The following is a 27,055-nucleotide window of genomic DNA, read 5'->3' as shown; positions in this document are numbered from 1 at the left end:
TGCCCAGACTGGTCCAGTACGACATCTTAGACCTGACAGGGATGCTCAGCATGAAAACACCTCCCGGAGCTGCGGTGGGCGCACGTGACGGAGCTGTTTCAGACGGGCAGCCCCACGGCGCATGCCAGCACCGAAGCAACACGGGAATGGCTCAGAGAAAGCGGGTGCAATGGGGGGTGCACCAGAGGAGGGCGGGGATTCCTGCAGCTGCTTGCGGCCCATGCCCTCCCGGTACAAGGCTCCATCCTCTCCACTGTGGATTGGGGAGCTCAAGCAGCCAAGGTGCTGCTGAAGACTGTGGCTCAGCCAACACTGCACAAGGAGATGAGAAAGACTCTGCACCTAGAGCTCCTGCCCCTGTGCCCTGCTGAGCCCTCCTGCCTGCAAAGCTGCTGCAGCTAAGCCCGTGCAATGGCAGCAGCTGCAGAAGGGGCCGCAGCAGCTCTGCCCCCATGCAGACAGCTGCGGTAGGAATGGCCCCCGCACAATGCTGGGGGAAGTGGTAAACCCTGTGCCCACCTCCAGTTCCCTGGGGAAGAGGAGCATGTGGAGAAGGGCAGTGGGTCTAGGGTGTGTGACAGGGGGGTCCCTCCAGCCATGCTCAGGTGTTCCTCCAAGCATCTGCACAGGAGCCAGCTGGCCCCACAAAAGGCCTATAGCCCCTCACACACAGCTGGGGGTTCTGCCTGGAGGGCTGGACCCTTCCTGGATTCCAAAGGGAAGGATGGGCATGGGTTGGGGAGGGGGACTGGGGGTCCTTGCTGCTGGCAGGTGGCAGGGGACACTGCGGTAGGGGGTCTGCCTGGCAAGAGCCCCTGGTGCGGAGGCACTGGTAGACCTGCTACACAGACGGGGCAGCTCCCGCCACTCCCAAGGGTTCGGTTCCTTCACAGATGCCAGGGTGCTAGGGCTGAGCATGGCCTGGTGGGATTCAGCCCCCACTGTGGGTTCCCCCCATGCCTTGCTCAGCCCTGCCACAGAGCAGGTCCCTGTCCCTGCCCCCCTGCATGCCCATGGCAGCCACTGCAGCCCCAGGACCACTGTGGCCAAGCAGGTTTTCATGCTGTCTCCAGGGACTGATATCAGCATGGACCAGTCTAACATCTCGCAGGTTTTTTCTACTGGCTACTGGAATGCGCTTGTTTGGCTTTAGGGGTCCTCAATGTCAAGAAACTCTTGCTTGGGGGGTGCCATGCCGCGGTACCAGGCACATGAGCCATCGCTCCTCTTGATGCAAGCGTAGTGCTTCGCCTGCCGCCCATCCACATTGTTCTTCTCCATCGCCCAGTCTGTCCAGAGACACTCATCCGAGGAGGAGACGAAGCAGGGGATGGAGAGACAGCGCGAGATCTGTGCGGAACAGAGACCATCGCTGACCACCCGAGGGGGGACAGTAGGGTGGGATGAAACACGGGGAAGCAGTATGGCTCTGCTTCCCTCACCCCCAGTTCTGGACCAGTGGTGCCATTGCTGCCCCTTCCCCGCATGGCATGTTGGGGATGCGACCCTGATGTGGGAGGACTGAGGGAACCCCTGAGTGTGGGCCCCAGTTCCCAGCTGGAGAGAGCCAGAGACTCAGATGCCCTTCATGTGTCCCCCAGCTCCCTGCACAGCATCATCCTTGAAGGATGGGGAGAGCATCTCGTGGCTGAGCCCCTGCCCACCCTGGGGCAGCCCGGCTGCTCACCTTGCATTCACAGCCCATCTGGTACCGCTGGTTTAGGCTCTTCTTCTGGGTCGGGCTCAGTGAGTCCCAAGTGGAGACCAAGTCACAGAGTGTGATGTGCATCTTGCCATTGCCCTCTGACTTGCCTGTGGAGAGGCCAGAGACAGCTCAGAGTGTCCCCGCAGGCACCCTGGTGCTGACTCAGGGTGCTGGGGCTTGGCCTGGCAGGGGCTGGACTCTGCTGCAGTCCAGCACCAAGGGCTGGTGGTGGCAGCAGAAGGAAGGGGGGGCCATGCACATGTCATGGGTGTCTCAGGAGGCCACAGGGCCACCACTGCCACCAATTTCCCCAAGAGCCCTCCCTGTGGCCACCCACCTGCAATGAGATATTCCTTTTTCCCGCCGGTGTCCAGCAGCCGGCCGCACACGGCGGTGGATGGGGCCGTGTAGATGAACTCTATGTCCTTGTCAGGGCCCTTGAACATCTGCAGAGAAGGTGCAGGAGTGAGCAGCTGCCATGGTGGCTGCCCCCTCCCCCCCGCCTCCTGTCCCAGTGTGTCCTGTTACCTTGATCTGCTTGATTTCATACTGGATTCGTTTGATCGGATTCCCGTATATGTCATTCCCTGAATCCACCTCTTTGGCAGACATGGCCTTTGCTCGGATCACTGCAATGGAGGGTGCTGGGGTCAGCAGGGGTGGCCACATGGTCCTGCTCACCTGCCCCATCCCACCACAGTTCCTACTCTCGCTGCTGCCTCCCGCAAAGCCGCTGCAACGCGCCATCCCCAGACGAACGAGGCTGTGGCACACATGGGATGGTGATGGGCAGCACTGCAGCAGCGCCCTCACAGTGGGTGATAAGGAAAAGTCACCCCAGTATCATCTGGTCACCCTTGGCCAGTGCTGTCCCAAGCTCTGCCCAGCCGCTGCCGGACCCATGGGTTCAGGCTGGCCCTGCCTGGGCTCACACCTGTCACACAGATGGCACCAGGACAGCTAAAACCTGCCAGCAGTGTCCTGGACCTCCATGGTATTTGTCCCACAGTCATTAACTAAACCCGTCTCTGATGGTGGCCCCAGCCAAATGCCTGCATGGCCTCGCCAGGCTGGAGCAGAAAAAGGCAGAGGGAGCTACTTGGAAGGTCACCTTTGGGTGCAGAGGGAGGTGGGAGCCGCATCCCCAAGGCACCACCCTGGCTGTTCGCCATAGCCAGCACAGGCACCAGCACTGCCCACCAAGTGCTGCACAGGCAGCTCATCCCAGGGTCCCCACCCCAGCACAGAGGGGTCCCTGAGCCACCAAGGTGGTGCTCTGGCTGCAGCTCCATGCCAGCCCCGCACTGGACAGGCACAGAAACTGCATCCGCTGGGGCCAGGGGCTGCCAGTGCCACTTCCTGCCCTCATCTGCCTACAAAGACAACCCAAGCACAGCGAGAGCTGAGGCAGTGGGAAAATACAGCCCAGTGAGGGCAGGCAGCAAGGTCCCAGCCAAAGGCAAGAGCCCTCCCGGCTCTGTGGCCCCAGTGCAGTCCCAGTGCTCAGTGCCACCGGGCAAGGTCAGGTGCTCCAGAGCCAGTGAGGCCATGGCACCCTGGAGCCAGTCCCCGCGGTCACGCTGCCAGCACTGCCCAGGGATATGGGAACCTGCATGTGAGTCCTTGGCACATGGCAGTGACGTGCGGGGCAGGCAGCAGCCAGCTCACCCTTACTCACCGGCTCAGGACACGGCAGCTGGTTTGGTGCCCCATGTGGTGGCCTGAGCCCCTGCACGGAGCCCTGTGGCTCCCAGCCCTGCCTGGCTCCTTCCACGAGTGTGGGGACTGGGGCTCCTGACCGGCCCCAGGCTGCACCGGAGACACCGTTGGTGCAGGGGACAGCGGCAGCCCCAGAGCCACAGCTCCTGCTCAGCACTCTCAGAGGCCTGGCTGCAGGGCAGGGACTTGCAGGGCTCCCTGCACTGCTGAGGGTACCACCATCCTATGGGAGACATCTCCCCATCCCTCAGGGCACCTCAGCACTCTGCCAGCCCTGCTCCATGTGCAGGTGGGATAGCAAATGGGGAGCCATGCTTTGGCCAGGGCAGCAGTGCCAGCCAAGCTGTGGACCCATCACGTATCCCCCGCTACATGGTGGGGTGAGAGCAGCCAAGGACATGCAGGCCACAGCACCAGTGGCACAGCAAGGAGAGGGAACCTGACCGTGGTCTATAAATACCATGGGCACAGGGGTACGCAGATGGGCTATTTCAGCTAAAGGTCAGGGGGGCACGGCCCTACTTGGGCTCTGTAAGTGCCAACTGAGCTCACTCTGGAAAGGAGAAGGTGGCCACCAGCATGAGCAGGGGCCAAGAAGAGACTTCCTAAAACAGCCACTCTGGGTTAATGTGAGAGCTCGCTCGGTGCGGGACGGGCAGACTCAGCACCTGTGGGTACTAGTGCTTCACTGACGACTTTCCCAGCCAAGCTCCCATCCCTGGCCCGGCCCGGCCTCGGGCATGCTGGCAGTATCTCAGCCAAATGGCCAGCCCCTGCATTCCTGCCTGCAGCAGGCAGCAGGGCACATCTCTGCCCCGGTCCCTATCCCAGGCTGGACCAGCTCCACTCGGCACACACTGCCTTGGTCCTTGCCGCCAGATCTGTGCCTGCTCCTCTGCCTGCACCTCACTGCAGGCACGGGCCGCCCCTCACCCAGTGGCTGCCTCGTCCCCCCTGGCCCTCCACAGCTCCATGTCTGCGGCAGAACTTGGGTGCAATGGAGCCGGAAAGCCGCACACCAACTCCGGCCCCGCTGCTCCAGGCGCGGGGAATGGTTACTGGTTCAGTGGGCTCCAGCCTTTTCCATTCACGTGCTGATGAATCATTTGACAAAAATGCAGCCCAATTCTAGGCGGATTTGTTCGGAACAGTGCGGCTTTGTGGAGGGGACGGCTGCGCTGCGCTTTCCCCGCCAAGACCCCAGCAGCTCAGCCAAGCTTCTCTGTGCCAGCCAGGAGCCGGAGCATGAGCAGGGCGATTCGCAGGGATCACAGATGGGAGCCCCTGAGGAGAGCCCAGCTGGGATCCCTGGGACCAGGAGGCAGGGCTGAGGGATGGAGGAAACCCCCAGTGCCCAGAAACCAGTAGTAGACCTCACCAAATACCAACGTCATTGGCCACATCACCTACCACTGGCCTGGACAGCCACAGGAGCTCACACCCTTCATGAAACGGGCCACAAGGAAGGTTCCCAGCAAACCCTGCAACACTCCCCCTGGCTGGGCAATGAGCCCATGATGAGCAGGGACAGACCAAGGCTGTGGTGCAGCTCCAGGAGCAAAGCTGGGGGCAAGCAGCATCACCCAGTGCCATAAACCCATGGGGGTGTCTCTTGCAGGGGCCTCTGCTGAGCTGAATGGGCAGGGAACAAAGCTCCCTTCTCCGGGAGGCACCTGGCTGAGCGGAGGGGATGGCTGCCACTGCCAGCACTGCCTGCTGCCTGCCTGGCATCGCTCAGCCCCGTTGGGCACCCACCAGCAGCAGAGCAGGGCACCCTGTGGTGATGAGGAGGCTGGAGCGATGCAGAGTGGCGGAGGCTGGGGCTGCCCCGGTGCGTGGCAATGCCAGGGGAGGGCGATGGCAGCACCAGCACCAGGCCCTGCTCAGCCCGCGCAGGAGCCACGGGCTGTGCCTGCGTCATCCCGGCCTCTGACGGGAGTGGGATGGGACCCAATCAGTGACGGCCCTGGCGCCAGCCCACAGCCCCTCCATGCCGTCCACTTGGGAAGGGCCCTGGTGCTCGGCAGGTGACACCAACACCAGCAGCTCCTGGGGGCAGCCCCTCGGCAGGGACTGGCTCCACCGTTGCCCCCAATCCCCCTCTGCTGCATGGTCCCTGCCTCCACTCTCCCTGTGTCTCATCCCCAGAATCAAGCACTGGGATCGGTGCAGTGCTGCCAGGGCTGCATCCATGGAGCCCCTGCTCTCCACTGCTCCATTGACCTGTCCTGGGGCTGGCACAGCCACACAAGGACAAAGCCACAGCCATGCCCAGAGGGGCTGAGCATCACCTCCTGCAATCCCTCATCCTCATGCTGCTCCAGAGGAGACCAGTTGGAAGCTGGGTCTTGTGCTGTGGCCCCCGGCCTGGCCACATTCTCACCTGGCAGCTGAGCATCTTCAGTACTGCAGGAAGCAGCCCCACTGCCCATCCCATGGGCCAGGAAGCACAAGTGCAGGCAGGACAGGTCACTTGTTGCAATGCACCAGCTCCAGCAACACAACTCGCAGCCCTTCTGTGACACCCAGCCCAATGCAGAGTTGCATTCACCACCACATCCCTGACAGGGCCATGCCTGGACATGGACTGCTCCATCTGCAACAGTCAGGGAAGGTCCCGGCACCCCAGGCTGTCCCTGGGCTCTTCACGCCCTCAGGGAGGGTGCTGGCTGAGCATCCAGGGGAAGATGAGAAGCAGCAAGAAGGCCAAAGATCACAGGCTGCAGGAGATGGATCCCTGTTGCATGGGAAAAGGGTGGGGAGCTCATCCAGGATGAATCCTGCTCCCTGAGCCCAGCCACGTCCCTACCTGGGCTCAAACAAGGCAAGGCTGATCCAGATGAACCACAGAGAGGACTCAAGCTGGGAGCCAGGCGGAGGCTGCCACAGCAGGATGAGCTTCAGGCACCCACGTAACAGACACCAGCTGAGGGCAGCGGGACAACGCAATCCAGGCACCAGCCTGGGCATTGCACCCTTCTGGGGCACAGCAAGACACCTCAGGGCCACCAAGACAGACGGTGACTCAGCAGCTGAGTCACGGCTGAGCCAGCACCCGGGAACAGGCCTGAGTCACAAGTGCCCCAGAGCACTGATACTGACTGGAGCGTGATGGGAAGCTGCAGCCACACTCACAGGGATCCCCTGGCACAGAGACACTGGCTCTAAAAATCCAGTGCTCCATTTTGTCTGGAAAGCTGCTCGTGCCCGACAAGCTTTGTGGTGGCAGCAAGGCCAGGCAGAGGCAGTCACACGGGGCAGCAGCCAGATGCCGTGGGACCTGCTGTCGTGAAGGAAAGACAGCATAACAGGGTCTGGAAGGAGCGAGCGCAGCCAGGGAATTTGTCAGGAGAATCCTGGCAGGATGAGCAGGGGACAGGGCAGGGCCGTCCAGAGGTTGAGGCTGCCTAAGTGTTTGGGAATGTTACCTCTCCAGCTGAGCCTGGGAACGGCCCGGCAAAGGAGAGCGTCGGGAGCTGGGGCTGATCTGTTTGTTCAATATGTTAAAATCCAATAAGGGCATTATTCATAGAAAGAGGAATCCAGATCCCGTCGCTGCCAAGCCCTCCCTTTCAGCAGCATCCAAGCCGAACAAAGTGGAACGGGGGAGAGGAAATGCCTGGAAATAAGGGGGAGAGGAAATGCCTGGAAATAAGGCGCAGACGGGAGGTGACCGAGCCCGGCGCTGGCTCTGCCGGGCCGGTGCCGGGCCCCGGCGGCTCCCCGCGCTGCCACGTTCCACCGCGGCACGATCGGACTTGTTGGAGGCCGGGGTTCCCCCAGGCCACCGGGGCCGCGCAGCCCGGCCCAGCCCCGGCGGCTCCTCGCATCGCCCGGGCACCCGATGCCGGGCGCGGGGGCGACGGTCCCCGCGGGACGGCGGGGAGGGAACGGACACAGCCGAGGGGCGGACCGCGCCCGACCGCGCATCTGCTCCCGCCGACAACAGCTCCGGGGCGAAGAGCCCGCACCGCGCGGGGCTGCGGGCAGGTGCCGGGCCCGGGGCAGCTCTGCCCGCTCCCGCCCGCTGCTTCCCGCTCCCGCCCGCCGAACCCGGCCGCTCCGCGCCAACTTTCCGTTCCTTCCCCCGCCGCGAAGTTGGCGCGGGCCGGGCCGGGGCTCGGGGCTCCGTGGCCGCTGCCGGGGCTGCGGGGCCCCGCGGGGGACAAAGCGCGGGGCTCGGCGGGCGGCGCTCACCTACGTCCGCGTTGCAGAAGGCCTGTTGCGGGTGGATGGGCGAGCAGCTGCAGGCGTCGGCCGGGCGGGCCCTGCCGAGCAGCAGCACGAACAGCCAGGCCAGCAGGCTGGGCAGCGCGGCGGGCATCGTGCGGCGGGGTTGCAGGCTCAGCGACCCGGCCGAGAAACCCGCATCCACCGCCGGGCCCGCCCGAGCCGCCGCCAGAAAGTTTGGGGCCGGCAGCCGCGGCGTTGCGGGCGCTGCTGTGGACGCTGCTCCCCTGCCTTCTATGGAGGTGTTTTCTTCCTTCCCCAGCTGCCGCTCAGCCTCGCTTTTTAATGTGCTCCGGAGATTTGCTGCTCCTCCTCTGCATGGCGCAGGGCCAGCCCGGCTGCCTCCGCCCCTCCGCACGATGCGGCTTCGCGATCGCCTCCCCCGGCCCCCGCCCGCCCCCAGCCGCCCCGCGACCCGGTTCGCAGCTCTGGCGCCCGGCCTGCGCCGAGCGGAGCAGCGGATCAAGGGGAAGGCAGCGATAATGTCGGTGCCGTAGCGCGTCCTCCCTGCCTGTTCCCCCTCGCCCTTCCTCCCCTCCACGAGCCGCAGCTCCAACCCCACCTGATCCCAGAACCTGTTGCACGTCGTGGTACAGCCCCAGCAGCAGCAGAGCCCCACAGGGCTGCTCGGTGCGATGGGGAGAGAAGCAGAAGGGTAAAAGTGAGAAAGGTTGAGACAAAGGTGGTTTAATAGATAAAGCAGAAGCCATGCACAAGCAAAGGAAGGGGGGGGGGTTCATCCACCACTTCCCATCGCAGGCAGGTGTCCAGCCATCCCCCACCCATCCCTCCATCATATGTCAGTGACTTGAGAAGACAAATACCATCATTCCAAGCATCACTCGCTCATTTTTCTCTGGCTTCGTATACTGAGGATGATGTTCCATGGTCTGGGATTTCCCTGGGGTCAGCTGTCCTGGCTGTGCCCCCCCAAATCCTTGTGCATTCCCAGCCTGCCCAGTGGTGGGGTGGCATGAGGTGGAAAAGGCCTTGACGCTGTGCAGGTGCTGCTCAGTGATAATGAAAACATCCCTGTGTTACTGACACCATTATCAGCACAAATGCCAAAATTCGCCCCATGCAAACTGCTGCAGGAAAAATCAACACAGCACCAGTGAAACCAGTGCACCGTGACACTGTGTCACTGCACCAGGGTGCTGCTGGCATCACCAGACCTGTGCCCAGCGCTGCATGAGTGTGCTGCATCTCTGCAGCGGTGCCTTTGGCCCTGCTCTGGCTCTGGGCAAGGACACAGCGCCCGACCCCACAAAGCCAGATGCTGCTGGCACGCATTGGCAGAGCGAGCCACCACCCTGGCCACAGAACCTGCTCCTGAGCCAGCCCCTCACTGCGGAGCTGCCTGGCCATGGGCACTCACATTTGCGGAAAGTGCCAGAGCTGCTTGCCTCTGGGATAAGAAACAGCAGAAACGCGGGCAGCCGAACCCAGTCCAAGCCCTACCCGAGCCTGCAGGGAATCTGTGGGAGGTGACAGCTTCATGGCACTGCAGTGTTGGATGGAACCTGGAGACGGACCCCAGGTCCCCACCATCACTGTGGGGCACATGGTCTGCAGGTGCTCCCGGTCACCAGGAGTCCTGCCTGCCCAGCTGCAGGCCCTGGTGCTGCTCTGAGGGCCTGGATCACTACGAAAAGGGAGCACGGGCAGGCAGGGCAGAAAGTGGGAGGGTCTGAGGACACAGGGGGACACAGTGCGGGGAGGCCCCACTTCCCGCGGGGGGCAGAGGTCCTGGCCTGGCTGAACAAGAAGGGGTCCACAGGGCAGGAACTGCCCCAGGGAACCAGACGGGTGTTGCAGAGTCACAGGCCCCAGGCCAGGAGGACGAGCAAGGCCAGGAGTGGCCGTGTTAAGTGCAGGCCAAGGGGAAGCGGCCAAGGCGGCCCATGGCCAGTTGGCACCTGGTGCCCTGGGCTCATCACACTGCCCCAGAGGCCACATGCCCAGGCCGGGGCCAGCTCTGCCCGTGGTGCTGGGACAGGCAGTGCGGGGGCAGCAGCAGAGGGAGCGCAGCCGCTCAAGCCCAGCAGCTGAGTCATAGGGCTAAGCCAAAACACGTGTCCAGCCCCGGCCGCACTGCTCACCCCACTCTGAGGTGCTGGACACTGTAAACAGGGGTGGGGGTGACACAGCCAGCCTGGGCTCTGGGGAGGGCCCAGTCCCCAGCAGCTTGCCCCTGCCAAACCAAGGCAACACTGTGGAGCCAAACACCAACCCAGCGCATCGCTCGCGGGTGGTGTGAACCAGGGCTGGGGCTCGGCCAGGCCAAGTGTGTTGCCGTGGGAAGGAGGCCCCGCGCCTGCAGATGCCCATGTTCCGCACTTTTGGCTCCCGAGACATGTGCAAGTTCCTCCTGGGGGCCACTGGCTGCCGCCGCGATTTCACAATGCTGCTGGTGAGCACGGGGCTGCTGCAAACGCTTTCCAGCTGCTGTTGGCCCTGGGGAAGCCGAGCTGGTGCTCTCAGCCCTCTCTCCTGCGCTCTGCACAGCAGCCCTTGGAGCAGGCTTGGCTGCGGCTGCCAGCTCCCAGCAGCTCCTGTCTAGGCCCCGGCTCTTCCCGGAGCTGACAGCTCTGGAGGCACCGCTGGAGCCTGAGCCATGTCTGAGAGAAGACACACGGCCAGGACCATGCACCTCCTTGGGGAGCAAGCTGGGAAAGGAGCAGGGATGTGCCCACAGCACACACAGCCACCAATGTTGGTCCCATCAGTCACTTGAAGCCACTGCACTGGTGCTTCCCCCAGCCCTGGGGCAGAGCCCATGTGCCAGAACAGCAGTGCCAGGAGGGGCCCCAGTTCGTGGTATCTGAGGCCACCAGAAGCCCCAACGCCACTGGCAGTGTGGTAACTGCTGAGTCCCCTCGGTGCTGGGCAGAGGAACACACCACAGCCCCCTCCCACATGAGACCTTCCCCAGGAAACAGTGCCCAGGGCTGGCTGTCATCTCCCTGGCTAACAGGAAAAGGGAAGTGAAACAGCTTCTGGGTAAAGGCCTGATGAAATCCTCCGTGGCCACGACATTATAGATGGGCTTTGCCTGCCCTGGCTGTGACACCCTGCATGGCCCCATCCCCTCTGTCACCCTGTGACCCCAGAAGGGTCAGGATCCAGCAATCGTGCCTTCAGGAATGCTCCTCCCCATAGGGATGCTTGTCCCTATGTCTCCAGTACATTCCTGGTGAGGTGCTGGGGACATAGCTCAGAGGTTCCCCTGCAGGGTGGCCACAGCACAGGTTGTCAGCATGGCTGGGCTGCAGGGCAGGGTCAGACTCGCTCCCCCAGGTGCTCAGGAGCACAGGCCCAGTGCTCTGGCTGGACACCTCCCTCCTCCCAGGGAGCACCAGTACAGTGGGACAATGTAGCAGAGCTGGGGCTCAACCTCCTCGTTCACTGTAAACCCAGCGCTTGGATGTCACCAGAGCCACAGAGGATTTCTGTCACAATAAGGGGCTGGCACTAATGGCCTGACTGGGGATCCAGCACATGGGGCAATGGCTGTGTCTGCTGGGCTGAGGCTCGCAGCTCCCTGTGGTGGCAGTCCCTTGCCACCAGGTGCCACTGCCGAAACACTCGCACCACGCCTGCTGCAGCAGAGCAATGCTTTACAGGAGACACCAAGGTCAAGTACAGAGCTGGGAGCAGAGCCTGGCATCCCTCTGCTGAGCCCAGGGCTGCCCCCGGCTGGCAGTGGCCCCGTGCCCCTCCAGTCCAGTGCATCAGTCGTTAAATAAACTCAATGCCCTCGTATTTCACACTCCCGATCCGGGTCTCAGGGAGGAGGAAGCGCCCATCCAGCGTGAAGGCCATGATGTAGCTGGCGATCTTGCCATTGTCCTCTTCTGATTTCAGCGCCACGATGATCTGGTCATCTGTATCTGGGATGAACTTGAAGGAGGAGAAGCCGTGAGTGGGGACCACATCCCCCACGCGTCCCACCGTCACGTCCCCGAAGTCCTGCGTGGAGCTCAGCAGCAGGTTGGTGCCACGCCGCTCATCCGCCTTCTCATTGTAGCGCTCGTGGCTGGCGCGGCGCGGCAGGAAGAACCAGCGCTGCAGCGTGTCGCTCCAAGACACCGACTCATGGATCAGGTAACCTGCAGCAGGGAGCGGCGTCTGATGGCGTGGGGCACCTGCCAGGCTCCAAAGGACACCGCAGCGGGGAGGTCACAGCCCCATGCAGGCAACCACTGTGAATGTTTCCACCTCCTCCTGCCCACTGCTCATGCAGGAGCACCCCTAGTCCCTCCCAGAGTGGGACAGGGGCACCCCAGCAATGGCCTCCTCTGCCCTGGGGCCTGGCTGACAGGCACAGTGCTGCTGAGCCACCCTCCAGCTGCTTGTGCCACAGACAGGGGAGAAAAGCCCTGGACAGGCTTTTCCTCTGTTCCCATCAGGACAAGGGGAGGGCTTTGGCCTCCATCATCCTTCAAACCTCACACCGGTCCCAGTATTTATGGGGAGGGAGACCTCAGCCCTGGAGGGTGTGGGACAGGGGGTGGCAGGAGGGAGCTTTGCTCAGTACCTGGGGGTCGGATGCCCGCTGCAGCCCTCAGCGCGTTGTAGTTCGCCACCCAGTTCTCATGGCCCACGTCGCCCTTGTAGCCAACGACCTTCACCCACTCTGGGTTCTCGTTCACCACCTCCCCTGTTGTCGTGGTCCACTCCTTGCCCAGTCCCCCCACGTAGAGATGCTCGTCCTTCACTGCCAGCCACTCTGCCTTGAAGCCTGCAGTGGAGAGAACAGCATGAGCTGGGGCTCAGACAGCACATGGACATGGGACTGACACCCACTCCCCTGAACACCACATCAGACAGCTCAGTGCTGGGCAGAGCCTTCCCCCATGCAGCCAGCAGGTCCTCAGGCAGCAGTCGCCCCCGAGGCACAGAAAAGGTGCACCTGCCCCAGCAAGCTTCAAAGAGCCAAACTGCTCTGCGCCTGCAGGATGGGATGGGATGGAAGAGCTCACCTTTCCCCACTGTGCCATCCCCATCTGGGAGGATCACCCAGGGCACCACCTTGTTGCCCTCAATCTGATAGACCACTCCTGTCCGGTCATCCACGGCGTACAGCTTCCCGTTGAAGACAACCAGCTCGGAAAGCTCCATGCCCCTGCCCTTCTCAGCCAGGTGGGACTGCAGCATGCTCTCATCTTTGTCCCACTCCACTGTCACGCTGTCCCCGCTGTCTGACAGCACCAGGTAGCCCTTCTTCAGGTAACTGAACCAGGTGTGCTCCTCAGAGCCCCGGGACTGTGTGTCCAGATCCGCAATGACTCCAATGCGGTAGCGCACACCCTCGGGGTTCCTCTGGGGTGGGGACAGCGGGTAGGTGTCATTGTAGCGGTCCCCTGCCTGCAGGCTGAGCTGCCAGTTGTGAGGATTGGGCTGACTGTGCCGTGCCGGGGAGGACCGGTGCAGGCAGAAGAACAGCAGCACGAACCCCACGCAGGCTGATGACAGCACGATGGCCTTCCAGCGTAGTCGGAAGCGGGGGTCAGCACCCTTGGTCATGGACGCAAGGACAGGCAGACCACCAACGCTAATCCGAAGGGGGCTCATAGACTCATCGCAGGGCGGGACGGGCATCAGACTGCAGGTGAGCAGAACCTGGTGTGAGGAAGGAAAGAAGCAAATCAGAGAGCTGGAGCCTGGCACTGCACTGAGCTTGGGGGGAGCAGAGCACAGCCATGAGAGAGCAGCGAGGGGCCTCATCCCCCCTCCTGCAGCACGAGAAGGTGCTGTCACCTCACACAGGGAAGAGCCAGCACGCCAAGGGGCTGCTTTGCTGCTGGAGCCACTCTCAGCCCCTTCTCACCTCGCTTCACCCCTGCTCTGCAGTTCCAGACCGGGGCAAGCCCTGGCATGTTGGCAGACACACATGGCCTGCTCAGCACCTCCACCTGCCCCAGGTCCACCACAGCCTAGGCAGGGAGCCGAGGCCACGCCAAACCCTGAGACCTGTGCTGAGGTGCCCTGCTGAGCAGCGGCCCTCCACAGCGCCGGCAGGAAGGAGGGTCCTCTCTGGCACTGAGGCCAACCCTTGCTGCCTCCAAAGCAGCCACCGGGGCTGGCCCAGCTCCCAGGACCCCTGGGAACCACCTCACCGGTGAGCGTGTCCCCAGGCCCCACAAGGACACCGGGAGATACGTGGCAGCTCCACCCACACAGGATGCCAATGCGTGAACAGGAAGCGAAGCACCCGGCTACAAGGGACAAACAGCCCGACCTGCCCAGCCTTAAAGCCGCAGCAGCCCCTGCTTTCCCCCTGCCCATGGTCACAGCGTATCCTCGGGCACGACTCGTGTGCGGGCGCCTTCAGCCCACACCTCGTTGTGCCCACCCGCAGTGCCCAGGCACCAGCAGCTCCTCTCCCTGCCCTTTCTCTCTGTGCAGCACAGGGGACGTGGCAGCTCACAGAGCTCCTGCAGATGTCAAACAGCCCCCCCGGCGCTGGAAGCCACCTCAACATGACCTGGGCCATGCAGCACAGGGCAACGACCCCCAGCCCGGGACAGAACCCCAAAGGAGGGGTCCCCAGCTGAAAGCCCAGAGCTGTCTCCAAGGACCTGTCACCGCCGTGGAAGGGCTCCGGGCCTGGCACTGGGCACAGGCTGTACCGCGGGATTCTCAATGCGCCTTTCAGCAGCCCGAGGTGCGAACAGAGGCTGCATTGAGCGCGGGGGCCGAGCCCCGGACAGGCGGGAGAGCTCCCGGCTGCGGGAGAGCTAGGCGGGAGAGGGACGAACCCTGCGGGGACGGCGCACTCCCGGTCCCACTGCCCCGTGGGCTGGCCCCATCCCAGCACCTGCCCTGGGCACGGACACGAGCCCCCAGGCCTCCCCGGCCACGGACACCGGCACCTCCGGGCCCCACGGACATGGACTCGGGAGCCCCGAGCCACCACCCCGGGCGAGCTGCCCGGAAAACGGTGCACGGCCCGGCCCGAGCGGGGCCTTGCTGGCCACCGCGCCCCTCCACCGCAGGGCGAAGCCTGGGGACACCGATGCTCCCACCCGAGCGGGGCGCTCGAGGCGGCCCAGCTCGGCGGGGCCCCGGCGCTGCGGGCGCGGACCTGGCCCCGGTCTAAGCCCCTCACCCCCCAGAGTCCCAGCTCACCGCGGACCCGCCCGCGCACAACCGCTGCAGCCACTGCTACCGCCACCGCCTACAGCTCCCGGCAAGCCCCGCGCGCCACGGCAGCCGGCAGCAGCCAAACCTCCGCGGATGGAGCGAGAACTACGACTCCCAGCAGGCCCCGCGCGGCACCGCCCACCGCCTCCCCGGCCGCCCCGCCGCGGCGCTGCTGGGAGCTGCAGTCCGCCCCGGGTCCTGCTCCGAGCCCCAACCGGGGGCTCCTGCTGCCCATCCCCGGGTGTGCCCATCGCGGGTGCCCGGCGGGCGGGGCCCCGCTGCAGCCCGCGGCGCAGCCAGGCCCTAGCCCGCAGTTCCTCCGGCTACGCCCAGTGTCCCCCGGTACCGGGATGCGGGGATGAGTCCGGGACACCCCTGTGTGCCCGTTGTTCGTGGCCGCCCGCGAAGGGCCGGTTCCCGGCCGGGGCTGGGCGAGCCCCGGTGCCCTGAGGGCTGGGAAGCGGCAGGCGGGTGTTCCGGCGTGGGGCAGGGTCCTGTCCAGCAGACCAGCCCTCAGGACCGGCTCCGGTGAAGCCCCCGTGCCGCTCCCGTCCCGTGCCCTCGGACCAGCGTCGGTCGTGTGTGCGTGCCCGATGCTGGCAGGAGCTCCGGGAGCGCACATGATTAACGCAGCTGGCGAGGGAGGGCTGCACGCCCCGTTCCGCTCCTCCCGTCCCATCTTGTCCCGTCCCGCTCCGCCGCCTCCGCTCTCCAAAAAGTGCGTTTCCGCCCGGGCCGAAGGAGGAAACGGTGCCGCGGGAGCGGGAGGCAGCCGACCCGGCGGGGCGGTGCGGGGAGATGCTCTAGGGAAGGGACGGCAGCGCCGGGAGGAGCAGCCCTGCCCCGGAGGTAGGTTGGCGGCAGGCTCGGGGGGGCCCTGCAGGCTGGGGACCAGCGCCCTACCTCGCTGTACCCATCTGCGGTACCGCTGGCGACAGGCGGGACCACCCAGGAGGTGGCTCCATCTCGCCAGGCCCATGGGTGCCCCAGGACGCATCCAGCGAGGGGGACCAGAACCCCTCAAGTCTGGTCAGTCAAGCAGAGACCTTGCCCTGGTGCCAAGAGGCGGCGGGGACCACAGGGACCGTCTTATGAGGGCACAGGCCGACCCACAGCACCATGTACCCAAAAAACTCATCCCCATGAGCAGTCAAACCCAGGGCTGAGCAGGCCCAGACACGGCCAAGGGGGACACGGTGGCTGCAGGGTGCACCCAAGCACATATCACTGGTGCTGTGGGTGCTAGAGGGTCACGACCACACTATGGTCCTTCACTCCCACCCTGCTGCCTGCTGTGTCTGCACTGCTTTGGTGCGCAAACAGCTCTGCAACCGTTCCAGCTGCTACAGCAAAAGACGGGGGGTGAATCCCAGCAGCACAGCCCCAGAGGTGTCCCAGCTCTGCTGCTGAGGCCTGGGAAGGGTGAGGTGATCACACAGGTCCTGCTGAGCCCCTCATCCCTTCCCTGGGGTTTGCTCTTGTTTCATCTTGGTCTTTATCGCCGCCTGGAATGTATTTCAGGATGTTTTGATTTGCAGTCCCAAGGCTCAAGCAGCCACTGAATTTAAATCCTCAAAATGCTCTTGGAGATCATCCAGCCCCAACAGGAAAAAGTGTCCCTCCCACAGGACCGGGTATGCCCAGGCAGCTTCTGCCCCACGTGCCTGCGGGATGCAGAGGAGCCCCACATGCTTCTGGTGACAGCACCATGGCCATGATGGCACTGTGCCAGTACCGTACACACAGCACAGTTGCCTCCATTTCCAGCCCTGTGGCAGCCTGGGAAGCTGCCTTTCTTGGTGGGAATTTCCTGGTGATGGATTTCTTCTCCTTGTGGAGCAGTTCCCTGCAAAGCTCTGTTTTCCCCAGGGTTGAGCCTGCTTTAGGTCCCAGGGGAATGTGTGTTTTGATGTTCCCAGAGCTGAGGGAGAGTTACAGGCTTCTCAAAACCCCACAGGCTGCATGCCATGGTCTCTGGCATGTGGCTGACACAGCTGGAGGCCAAGCAGGGTAAAGAGAGCCAGGGCTAAGGCTCTGCAGGATGGTATCTGCTCACAAGCCCCTGACTGGCCCCCTCTGTGCTTCTGTCCATGGATCTGCTTCTCAGATGCTGAGCCCACAGAGCTGAGCATGGGCAGGCAGCAGGCCAGGGAAGATGAGGTGCCAGGATGCCCATGCATAGTACCCACAGCCCTGCTGTCCTTATACCCAGCAGCAGGACACTGGCCAGGATGAGACAGAGGCAGTGGGCACACAGGCACCTGGGAAGCATGTGAGGGGACAGGCACTTCGCAGAGAGTGCGAGCAGTGGGAAAGCCCTTTGGAGCCTTTCCCCATCCCCCTGCCTCTTCCCAGCCCCAGCGCACGTGACTCATAAGCCTGGCATCCATCCTGGCCTCGAATGCCCTCCACACCCACTGCTGGAGCATGCCCAGTCCCTGGACACCAGACACACACTTGGGGACATCAGTAACCCCTGCCCTGAGGCTGCCAGCCTGACTATTACTGACCAGCGACCCTGGTGCTCGCAGAGTGGGTGTTCACCAGAACAACAGGATTCTGCCCCAGAATCCTTCCCATGGTGCTGGCCCATCCCCAGACCACAGGCTGTACTGTGCAGGGCCCTGTGCCCATCCGGCTGCACCCTGGCACTGCCTCAGATGCCAACCAGCTGGGCAGTGCCACATGGTGTTTGGCCATAGCTGTCCTGGCGCCTTTGCGGCTGCAGGATGAGATGCTGGTGCCCGGCCCATGCTAGGAGCGGATGCAGCTGCGATAAGGCAGGGAAGGGCAGCAGAGCTGCCGGGGTTGGGCCATGCTGCCACTGGCTACTAATAAATACAAATATTAGTTCTGGCCCCATGCAGGATGTGGACTCCCAGGGAGGTTTCTACCCATGTGGGCTGGCTCCCAGCCTACATCCATGTCTACAGAGAAGTGAGTCTTATCTCTTTGCAATCCTCAGAGCAAGGGCTGGTGAGTCCTGGGGCACAGGAGCCCCTTTCACAGGGTCTGTGCAGCCTATGCTGTGGCCACCCTCACACGCTGTGAGGCAGGAGGGATGCAGCACTCTCCTTGGGGTTGTGGTCCCCCACACAGTCAGGACTGCACCCAACCTTCTCCCATGTCATTTGGAGCTGCATGTAGCTTTTATTTCAGGTGCTGACACCCCGCATTGCTGCTCTTGGGCATTCATGGGAGGCAGCTGAAGCCGGGCTGGGTAGGAGCAGCAGCCCTTGGACAGTCAGACAGAGGCTGCTGCTCTGCTCCACCCTTGGCTTCCCAGGTAATTCCCTCTTCCGTGCATGCCATCCAGACATGAGGCTGTGTGGCCTCATGTCTCAGCCTGTTTGTGAGCCCAGAGCCCCTCCACTGTCCAAACATGGGTCTTCCAGGTGCTCACTGGAGCATCACAGAGGTACATGGCCCAGCTAATGCAGCTACTTAGGTACAGATGGTCCCTGCAGCTGCAAGGGATGCAGTGCCTACGCTGCAGGCTCTGCTGGGGAGGAGGCTGCTGGAGAGCAGTGTTTTGGGGCTGGAAGGGCAGCTGTGCCCTGCCTGGGGCTGCGCTATGCTCCGGGTCCTGTGCTGGGGACAACACAGGGCACAGCCAGGGCCAGGCATCCCTGCAGCATCCCCTGAGCCGGCCTTGGCACCTCACAGGGCACTGCCATGGAGGGGCTCTGGGTGCCTGGTGTCCTGCTGCTTTCCTGCCTGCTGCTGCCCTCCCCCGTGGGCAGCCAGACCAGACCCAGCCCTGACCGGCGTTTGGAGACGGAACCCACAGAGGCACCGTCCCAGCACCGCACTGCCAGGTGAGGGGATCCCAGGGGAAGGGCATTTGGCAGCAGGGCCCACGGCAGCCCTGGCTCTGCAAAGGGCCTCAGCCCCCCCATAGCTCCCCATTGCTCTTTGCTTTCTGCCCTCCACAGGGCCATGCAGGAGCAGCAGGTCAGCAGCGCCCAGGAGATGCCCCTGCAGCGCGGCTGTGTTCACTGCTGTGAGCAGCCCGACCAGCGCTTCTACCACCCCCAGTACCAGCCCCTGCCTCAGATCAACATGACCATCCTGAAAGGTGAGGGCTGGTGGGGACCCCCCCACTGCTGCATCACTGCCCACAGCCAGATCTGCCACCCAGGCATTCCATGCTGCTGGGTACCACCAGCCTGGCCTGGCAGGACCATCCCAGTGCAGAGCTGTGCTCCCAGTGCTGGCCTCACACGAACTGGGGGCAAGAAGTTAGGTCTGGTGCCCAGGGAGAGGGTTGGGGGATCCCTGCTGCCCCCATCCCTTTCTGTCACACAAAGGCACTGGGTTTAGGGGTGTCACTGACCTCTGAACATGCACCCGTCCCTCCTGCTTTGGCCAGGTGAGAAGGGGGACCGTGGCGAGCGAGGCATGCAGGGCAAGTTCGGCAAGACAGGAGTGGCTGGCAGCAGGGGCCACGCAGGGCCCAAGGGGCAGAAGGGCAGCATGGGCGCCCCGGGGGAGCGCTGCAAGAGCCACTATGCTGGCTTCTCGGTGGGCCGCAAGAAACCCCTGCACAGCAACGATTACTACCAGACCCTCATCTTCGACACGGAGTTCGTCAACCTCTATGACCACTTCAGTATGTTCACGGGCAAGTTTTACTGCTATGTCCCTGGGATCTACTACTTCAGCCTCAACGTGCACACCTGGAACCAGAAGGAGACATACCTGCACATCATGCACAATGGGGCGGAGGTGGTGATCCTGTATGCCCAGGTGAGCGACCGCAGCATCATGCAGAGCCAAAGCGTCATGCTAGACCTGCAGGAGCAGGATGAGGTCTGGGTGCGGCTCTACAAGGGTGAGCGTGAGAATGCAGTCTTCAGTGACGAGTATGACACCTACATCACCTTCAGCGGCCACCTCATCAAGTACAACGGGGACCCCTGAGCGCCCGGTGTCCCCCCGCTCCTCCTGCCCTGGGGCAGGTGTCCAAGGAGCCCCTGCCATCCCTCACCCTGGGCACCTAACAAACACTGTTAGCTGTTTGCCCATACATATGCCACTACCCCCAGCAGCTGCACAGTGTGTGAAAAGTCCCCACCGCAGCTCCTTGAGGCACATCAAATGAACCTCGAGGAGTTGGAGCCATTTCCAGCCTCTGCTGCATTTGAGACCCAGGAAGCAGCTGCGCACTGGGTGCATCCTCTTGTGCCTGCTCCAGAGCAGGGTTTGCTGGGACACAGCCTGAGCTGACACCAGCAGAACGGGTTTGACTGCTGGTGCCCTGGAGCAAAGCAGTGCAGACATGTGCACCATGTTCCTTCCTTGTTCCCTTGTACTGTGGCATGCTCTGCAGGCATTTAATTCTGGAAAAGGGCAGAGGGTGCTCAGCACCCAGCAGGGAAGGCAATAAAACCACTAAGGGCCCCTCTTCACAGAGCTGGATCCCAGCCATATGGACATTGGGCACCCTCTGAGCTAATGCTTCCCCCATGCAGATTGCAGCAGTGCCCCTCTACAAGCCCCATCACAGCTCCTCCCACCGCAGCGTCTGCTTGGTACCAACATTGCTGGGAGTTGCTGGCTGGTTCCCCAGGCAGCCCTGGGTGCAGGACCTTTGGCCTGAGCCACTTCCTCTTCAGTTACGTTATCTGCTGCCCAGGCTTTGTATTTCTGTAGGTGCAAGAGCAGAGTGGGGCCCAGGGCAACATCCTGCCCCCCCCTCTGTACAGCTTTAAACATTAAACACCCTATGATTTCGAGTTCTACTCACACTTTCTGTGTCCTTTTGCTTTGTGTGTGGAGGCTCTAAGTGCCTCAGGGCCAGTTCCTGCTCCCACAGTGCAGGGGCTCCCTGAGAGTCATGGGCTGTCCTGGTACTGCTGTGCTGGTGGTGGAATGGGAAGGGCAGAGCATCCCTGGAGAGCTGGGGTGGCCTGAGCCAGGCTCTGAGGTGCAGCAGCTCTCTGAGGGCTGGGAGCTGAGCACAGTAACAGACCCATGAACCGGGGGTGATGACTGGGTTTGCCGAGAGTCCAGATGATCTGGGAAGTACCTGGTGATGAGGCAGGTCTGAGAGCAAGCTGTGGGTCAGAGACTGGATCTGTGGGTCTACGGTTGGGCAGGGCAGAGCAGAGCTACAGCTGAAGACCACCATCCTCCTATTACAGCAGAGAAAAGAAGAAATGCTCAGGGCTGAGCTTAAATAGTGCTCCATCTCTGGGGATGGGTGGTGAGTGGGGTCCAGGTGAGGCTGGTCATTTCATCAGGGGCTGCTGGTGCCTCAGCCCCAGTGCTGCTGTCCCTGCAGGGCTGGCAGAGACCTTGCTCATGGCCTAGCCCCATGGCAGGGGCAAAGCCCCACAGCATTAGTCGGCCTCAGGCATAGCTGGTGCTGGTGGTATTGCTGGCACAGGGCATGAGGGGAGGGAAAGGCTGCCTCATGGGATGGCCACCAGCACAGGTACCAGCTCTGTTCCAGCCTGTACAGTGGGACTTGCTCTAGGACAAATGTTGCATCCTGGGACCCATATCCCATCCCAGGACACACAGTACATCCGTGGACACATGATCCTGTTCCAGCACACACAGCCCATATCGGAACACATGTCCCCTGCCAGCACACACAGTCTGTTCTGGGACACGTGGCCCTGCCGCAGGACATACAGCCCATCCCGGCACACATGTCGCATCCTGGGACACAAGTCCTACCCCGGGACACATGTCCCCTGCCAGCACACACAGCCCATATCGGGACACAAGTCTCATCCCAGGCCACTCGCTCCACCCCGGGACAGGGGCGGGCGCTGGGGCCGGGGATGGGCGGAGCTCCTTCGGCCACGTCTCCGTCAGAGCCGGGCTGGGCCGCGGCGGGCGGCAGCGGAGTGGCAGCGGCGGTAGCGCCATGGCGGAGGCGCAGGACGGGCCCGGGCGGCGCGGAAAGAGGCCGGGGGATGAGGCCGAGGAGCCGGGCGAGGAGGAGCGGGCCGGGCGGCGGCGGCGGAGGTGGGCAGGGGGATCGGGACCGGGATCGGGGCGGGGCTCAGGATCGGGACCGGGATCGGGGCTGGGACCCAGCTCGGGGCCCGTCTCGGCGGGCGCTGGCCGCGGTGCTGGCACGGCCCGGCAGTGGGTAGCTCTGGCGCTGTCCGTCCCTCACCTCCTGCCCGGGCAGCTTCCAGCCGGCGGCAGAGTCCCGGGGCACCACCGTCCTGCACGATACCATCAGCACCCGCCCGCAGCCCCTGCCAGGTGAGGCAGCACCCCTGATCCGCGCCGCGCTGCTGCCGGTGCCGGTACCGAGCCGCCCGGGCAGCGCTTCCCGCTGACCCCGTCCTCTGTCCCCCCCGTGACCCAGTGAAGCACTTTGACACCAAGACAACAGAGCCTGTCAGCTTCTTCTTGTCCGGCCTGGAGGAGCTGCTGTCCTGGCAGCCCGACGGCAATGATGACTTCAATGTCTGCACTGTGCAGCTGGCCAAGCGCCAGCCCCCGCTCCACAGCAAGAGGCCTCGGACGCTGGTGTGCCACGACATGCGTGGCGGGTACCTGGAGGACAGGTACATGCTGGGTGGAGGGGACATATGGCAGCGAGCCCCAACATCTCAAACCTGTTCTATTTCTGCTTGATTTGTTTCCCACGGGCAGGGATGGAGGAGTTTGGGGATGGAGCACTGTGACCTTGCTCAGGCCAGCCCTAGCTGGGGTCTGTGGGGTAACTCAGTGCTACAGCTCTGCCCAGCTCCTGGGCCGTGAGTCAGGCTCCTGCCCAGCCCTGCAGCCATTGCCAGCGTCCTCCTCGCTATGCCCAACCCTCCTCTTGCTGCCGCTGCAGGTTCATCCAGGGCTCAGCCACACGCAACCCCTATGTCTTCTACCACTGGCGGTACATCGACATCTTCGTCTACTTCAGCCATCGCACTGTCACTATCCCGCCCGTGTGCTGGACCAACGCGGCGCACCGGAATGGTGTCCTTGTGCTGGGTGAGGCAGGGCCGGCTGCAGGGCTGGTAGCTGCACAACCGGGCCCGCAGGAGCCCCAGGTATGCAGTGACATTGCTGGAGTGTGTGGCTGACACTGGTCTACCATGTCCCCAGGCACGTTCATCACAGAGTGGACGGACGGGGAGAGGCTGTGTGAGTCGTTCCTGGCTGGTGGGGAAGAGGCGTTCCGTGCCGTGAGCGAGCAGCTGGCGCGGATTGCCCAGCATTACCGCTTTGATGGCTGGCTGGTCAACATGGAGAACACGCTGAGTGTGAGCTGCGGTCCCCTGCCCAATCCTGGTGCCCTGCTGCCCTCACTGCCCCACGCTGACCTGGCTTTGCTCTCTCCTGCAGGCAGCAGCGGTGAAGAACCTGCCCGCCTTCCTGCGGCACTTGACTGCACAGGTTCACAGCACTGTGCCTGGGGGGCTGGTGATCTGGTATGACAGCATCCTGCAGAACGGCACACTGAGGTGGCAGAATGAGCTGAACCAGGACAATAGGTGAGGCCGGTCCCTGTGCCACCACTTTGTCTGAGTGGAACTGACACTGGGTAGGGGCCTGAGCCCACCCCAAACCCAGCGTGCACAGGCCTGCACAGCCCCTGGTGGGGTGGTCTGTGGGAACTTGCCCTGACCCTTGTCCACAGGGTGTTCTTTGATGCTTGCGATGGGCTGTTCACAAACTACAACTGGAAGGAGGAGCACCTGGAGCGCACGCGCGCGCTGGCCGGCCCGCGTCAAACTGACGTCTATGTTGGCATCGATGTCTTTGCCCGTGGTGATGTGATCAGTGGCGGCTTTGACACCAACAAGGTGGGTGTGCCGGGACCCTCTGCCTCCCCCATCATGGGGCTGCCTATCCCATGCTGCTCACTGCTTGTCCCTGCAGTCGCTGCGCCTGATCCGCCAGCACGGCCTCTCTGCTGCCATCTTCGCTCCCGGCTGGGTCTATGAGCACCTTGGAGAGGAAAACTTCCTGCACAATGAGAACAAGTGAGGACGGCTCAGCGCAGGGGGGAGGAGAGGGGAGATGGGGCCAGAGCACTCCAGGATGCAGGGCAGTGGGATGGGGCTGCAGGAGATCATGGCTGCTGTCCAGGACATGCTGGCGAGGCCATGCTGCGGCAGTGGCCATAGCTCGGGTCCCTGCTCTGACCCATGCCTTTCCCTCCAGGTTCTGGGGCTTGCTGGCTGAGTACCTGCTCACTCACAGCGTCTGCACGCTGCCCCTTGCCACCTCTTTCAGCCTGGGCATGGGCACCAGCAGGTTCCTGGATGGGAAGGTGGGTGTGGGGTGATCATTTGGCTCCAGCTGGGCAGGGGTGGGCTGGGCAGGGGGGTCCCTTCTCCCGGCTCCCCACCCAGCCCAGTTCACCCTGTCCTGCAGGTGGAAGAGGCCGGGCCCTGGTATGACCTGAGTGCACAGGAGATCCAGCCCCTCTACCCAGAGCACGAGGGCAGGCTGAGCACAAGCTGCTGCCTGCAGGATGCCTGGTGTGGTGGCAGCTCCCTGAGGCTGCAGGGGATCATCCCTGCCGGCGAGGAGCATGTGGCCATCCGGTGAGCTGTGGGCGAAGCCCCTCACCACCTTCTCAGTGCTGGGCTGGCATGGCATGTCGCACGTGGTGGCCATGCTGCAGGGCTCTGCCCACACTGCCCAGCAGACCTAACCCGACGCATCTTCTCTGTCTCTCCCCTCTCTCTCTCTCTGTCTCTCTCTGGGTGGATTTGGGGTCATCAGCCTTTTCTCTTTGCAGATGCCGGCACCCCCCAAGCTCTTCCTGACCTTGCTCTACAAGCTTGAGGGGCCACACACCGAGTTTACTGTTGCGTTGGAGCTCACCACGTGGGATTCGGGGACCTGCCATGAGGGCAATGTCACCTCCCTGCCTGGTGAGGACCCTACCCCTTCCCATGCTCTCTGTAGCAAGCACCCACTGCATGGTGGTGGCATGGGGGCATGGGACCAGCTCAGCCCCTCACCCCCCTGGTCCTGCTCCCTCCGGCAGAGCCCAGCGGCCGTCATCACCCCCGGTTCCTCCCGACGCCACCACCCGGCCTCGCCAAGCTGCTTACCTCCTGCAACAGTGGCTCCCATGGCTGGACCAGCCGGTGAGTGCGCTGCTGGCACCCTGTGCCCATGGGCAGGCATAGGCACCCCAGGGCTCTCCTGGCACTGTGCTTGCTCTGCCCCTTTGCTCTCAGGTGCTATGAGATGGATCTTCAGGACTGCAACCTCCGAGACCTCTCCCTGCTCGTGTCCCGCCAGCAGCCCAGCCCGCAGGAGATGCCCTTCTCCTGCCTCCTCGGGGAGGTCCGGGTGAGTGCCTGCTCTGCTGCTCATGGAGCTCCAGGGTACTGCCCCACCACCGCCTCTGATGGAGCCGCGGTTCCCCCTGCAGGTGCTGGATGCGGCCAGCGTGGCGGCCGCCCCGCCGCAGGTACAGAGCCTGTTGGCCTCGCAGCTCTGGTGGCAGGAGGGCCCCACGGTGGAGCAGCTCTCGCTCAGCCTCACCCTGCGCTGGGCCTTCCCGCCCGGCCAGGCCGGCTGGTTCCGCGTCTTCAGCCAGGGCGCCCGCTGCCGCCAGGGCCAGACGGCGCCGCAGCTACTGGGGCTGGCGCACGCCTGCCTGTACCGCGCCGTGGGGCTGGCGGTGCCGCGGCCAGCGGCCGGGCAGTCCTGCCGCCTGGAGCTGCTGGTGGAGCCGGTGCTGCACAATGAGCTGCCTGTGGACCCGCAGCTCTGGGGGCGGCTGGTGTTGATCTACTCTGCACCAGCCACTGACACCAGCAGAGACGGGCATTAAAAGCAAACGTGGTGCGGCCCCATGTCTGTGTCTCCTCCGTGCTGGTGGGGCGGCTGTGGGCTGAGTGGGTGGAGGCTGCATCTCATAGAACCATGGAATGGCTTAGGTCAGAAAGGACCTCGAGATCATGCAGTTCCAACCTCCTGCCATGGGCAGGGGCACCTCACACTAGACCATGTCACCCAAGGCTCTGTCCAGCCTGGCCTTGAACACTGCCAGGGATGGAGCATTCACAGCTTTCCTGGGCAACCCATTCCAGTGCCTCACCACCCTTACAGTAAAGAATTTCTTCCTTATATCTACCCTGAACTTCCCATATTTCAGTTTGGACCCATCACCCCTTGTCCCATCGCTACAGTCCCTGACGAAGAGTCCCTCTCTGGCATCCTTGTAGGCCAACTGGTTTGGTGGCTCCCTCTTCTCCCATCACCATGGCTGGGCTCAGCCCTCACTGCTGGGTGCTGCTCAGGTCCACCCAGCTCCTCCCCGGGGACACCTGCCCTGAGATCTCTCTTAGCTCCACATGCCCTCACCTTCGGAACAGCCCGGTGCAGGTGCTGAGCTGCCAGCAACGGCTCTGCTGCCACGCTCAGCGCTGCAGGCTGCACCATCCGCTGTGGAGTTGCCCGTGCTGCCGCTCGCAGGGCTGGCCTGCAGCACTCCCCCAATGGCTGCTGCGGAGAAGGAGAGAAAATTTATAGCAGCAATTATTTCCTCACAGTCTGGTGAGCAAGCAATTAGCAGGCAGGGTGCAGGAGCGCGCCACGCAGCGGGGTCACCCATCCCCAGCTCCCCCGAGCACAGCCCTGGCCCACAAACAATGCTGGCTCCCGGTCAGGAAAATTAATATGTCAGCAGTTAAGCTGCTGCTCCCACAGTGGGGACTCGCTCTGATATGAATTATCTGAGGCTTGAAAACATGAAGGGCTCGGCACAGCCAGGGGTGAGCTCCTGCTCTGCCTGCATCCCGCTCCCTGCTCCTTCACTGTGGCAAACCCACCCCAATGGGTTCCCTCCTTTGCCTGCCCAGAGGTGTGCCAGGACAGCCAGACCTGCTGTGCCAGGCGTGGCCCTGTGCCAGTCAAAACCTGAGTCGCCCTGGTTGAAGAAAGAAATCTTTATTAATAATTTCAATAATAATAATAATCCTTGTAATAATAATAATAATAATACTGTTTATTAGAATGGTCACACCTTTGAAGCATACAGGATGGGCCAGTGCCAGCCTGCGCGCCGGCGGCCGGCGCAGGGGTTGCTGTAAGGAAGAAGCCAGTACAGCGATGGAAGGAGCTTTGTACAGGGCAGGGGCGTGGGGCCGGGGCTTTTGGGGCTATGTACACCGGGAATAGAAAAGGGGGAGCTCGTTGCTGGAGCATTGGGGTATCTGCAGACTATAAAGTGAGGTTTGAGGAGTGGTGGTGCCGTGGGGGGCTGAGCGCGAGGCCGGCGGGATGGGGCTGCACCCCAGGGTGGGCTCTGACCCA

At 63.1% G+C, this 27,055-nt stretch overlaps 4 protein-coding genes across 4 annotated transcripts; 2 read left to right on the top strand and 2 right to left on the bottom strand.

The window, feature by feature from the left end:
- Positions 1–110: 110 nt before the first annotated feature.
- On the bottom strand, positions 111–7,836 carry TIMP2 (TIMP metallopeptidase inhibitor 2). The gene is made up of 5 exons (XM_080629580.1): positions 7,622–7,836; positions 2,234–2,334; positions 2,043–2,151; positions 1,688–1,812; positions 111–1,350 (listed from the first exon to the last, which is right to left on the bottom strand). Exons 1-5 carry the CDS (start codon positions 7,746–7,748, stop codon positions 1,150–1,152), a joined length of 663 nt encoding a protein of 220 aa, XP_080485706.1. The 5' UTR covers positions 7,749–7,836; the 3' UTR covers positions 111–1,149.
- Positions 7,837–8,377: 541 nt separating this feature from the next.
- CANT1 (calcium activated nucleotidase 1) lies at positions 8,378–14,892 on the bottom strand. Its single transcript, XM_080629572.1, has 4 exons — positions 14,789–14,892; positions 12,640–13,279; positions 12,195–12,398; positions 8,378–11,766 (listed from the first exon to the last, which is right to left on the bottom strand). Exons 2-4 carry the CDS (start codon positions 13,256–13,258, stop codon positions 11,396–11,398), a joined length of 1,194 nt encoding a protein of 397 aa, XP_080485698.1. The 5' UTR covers positions 13,259–13,279; positions 14,789–14,892; the 3' UTR covers positions 8,378–11,395.
- A 662-nt stretch (positions 14,893–15,554) lies between these two features.
- On the top strand, positions 15,555–19,726 carry C1QTNF1 (C1q and TNF related 1; the record flags this gene model as incomplete). The annotated part of the gene is made up of 5 exons (XM_080629520.1): positions 15,555–15,652; positions 17,963–18,089; positions 18,470–18,621; positions 18,739–18,881; positions 19,176–19,726. Exons 3-5 carry the CDS (start codon positions 18,479–18,481, stop codon positions 19,724–19,726), a joined length of 837 nt encoding a protein of 278 aa, XP_080485646.1. The 5' UTR covers positions 15,555–15,652; positions 17,963–18,089; positions 18,470–18,478.
- A 1,928-nt stretch (positions 19,727–21,654) lies between these two features.
- ENGASE (endo-beta-N-acetylglucosaminidase) lies at positions 21,655–25,571 on the top strand (the record flags this gene model as incomplete). Its single annotated transcript, XM_080629443.1, has 14 exons — positions 21,655–21,784; positions 21,954–22,030; positions 22,137–22,338; positions 22,614–22,762; positions 22,877–23,034; positions 23,117–23,265; positions 23,412–23,577; positions 23,654–23,757; positions 23,939–24,047; positions 24,152–24,324; positions 24,506–24,657; positions 24,774–24,876; positions 24,970–25,084; positions 25,167–25,571. Exons 1-14 carry the CDS (start codon positions 21,684–21,686, stop codon positions 25,569–25,571), a joined length of 2,163 nt encoding a protein of 720 aa, XP_080485569.1. The 5' UTR covers positions 21,655–21,683.
- Between the last annotated feature and the right edge of the window lie 1,484 nt (positions 25,572–27,055).

This window comes from Psittacula echo (assembly GCF_963264785.1).
Source record: "Psittacula echo genome assembly, chromosome: 14".
Classification (NCBI taxonomy): domain Eukaryota; kingdom Metazoa; phylum Chordata; class Aves; order Psittaciformes; family Psittacidae; genus Psittacula; species Psittacula echo.
This window is presented reverse-complemented; position numbering and strand designations above follow the sequence as displayed.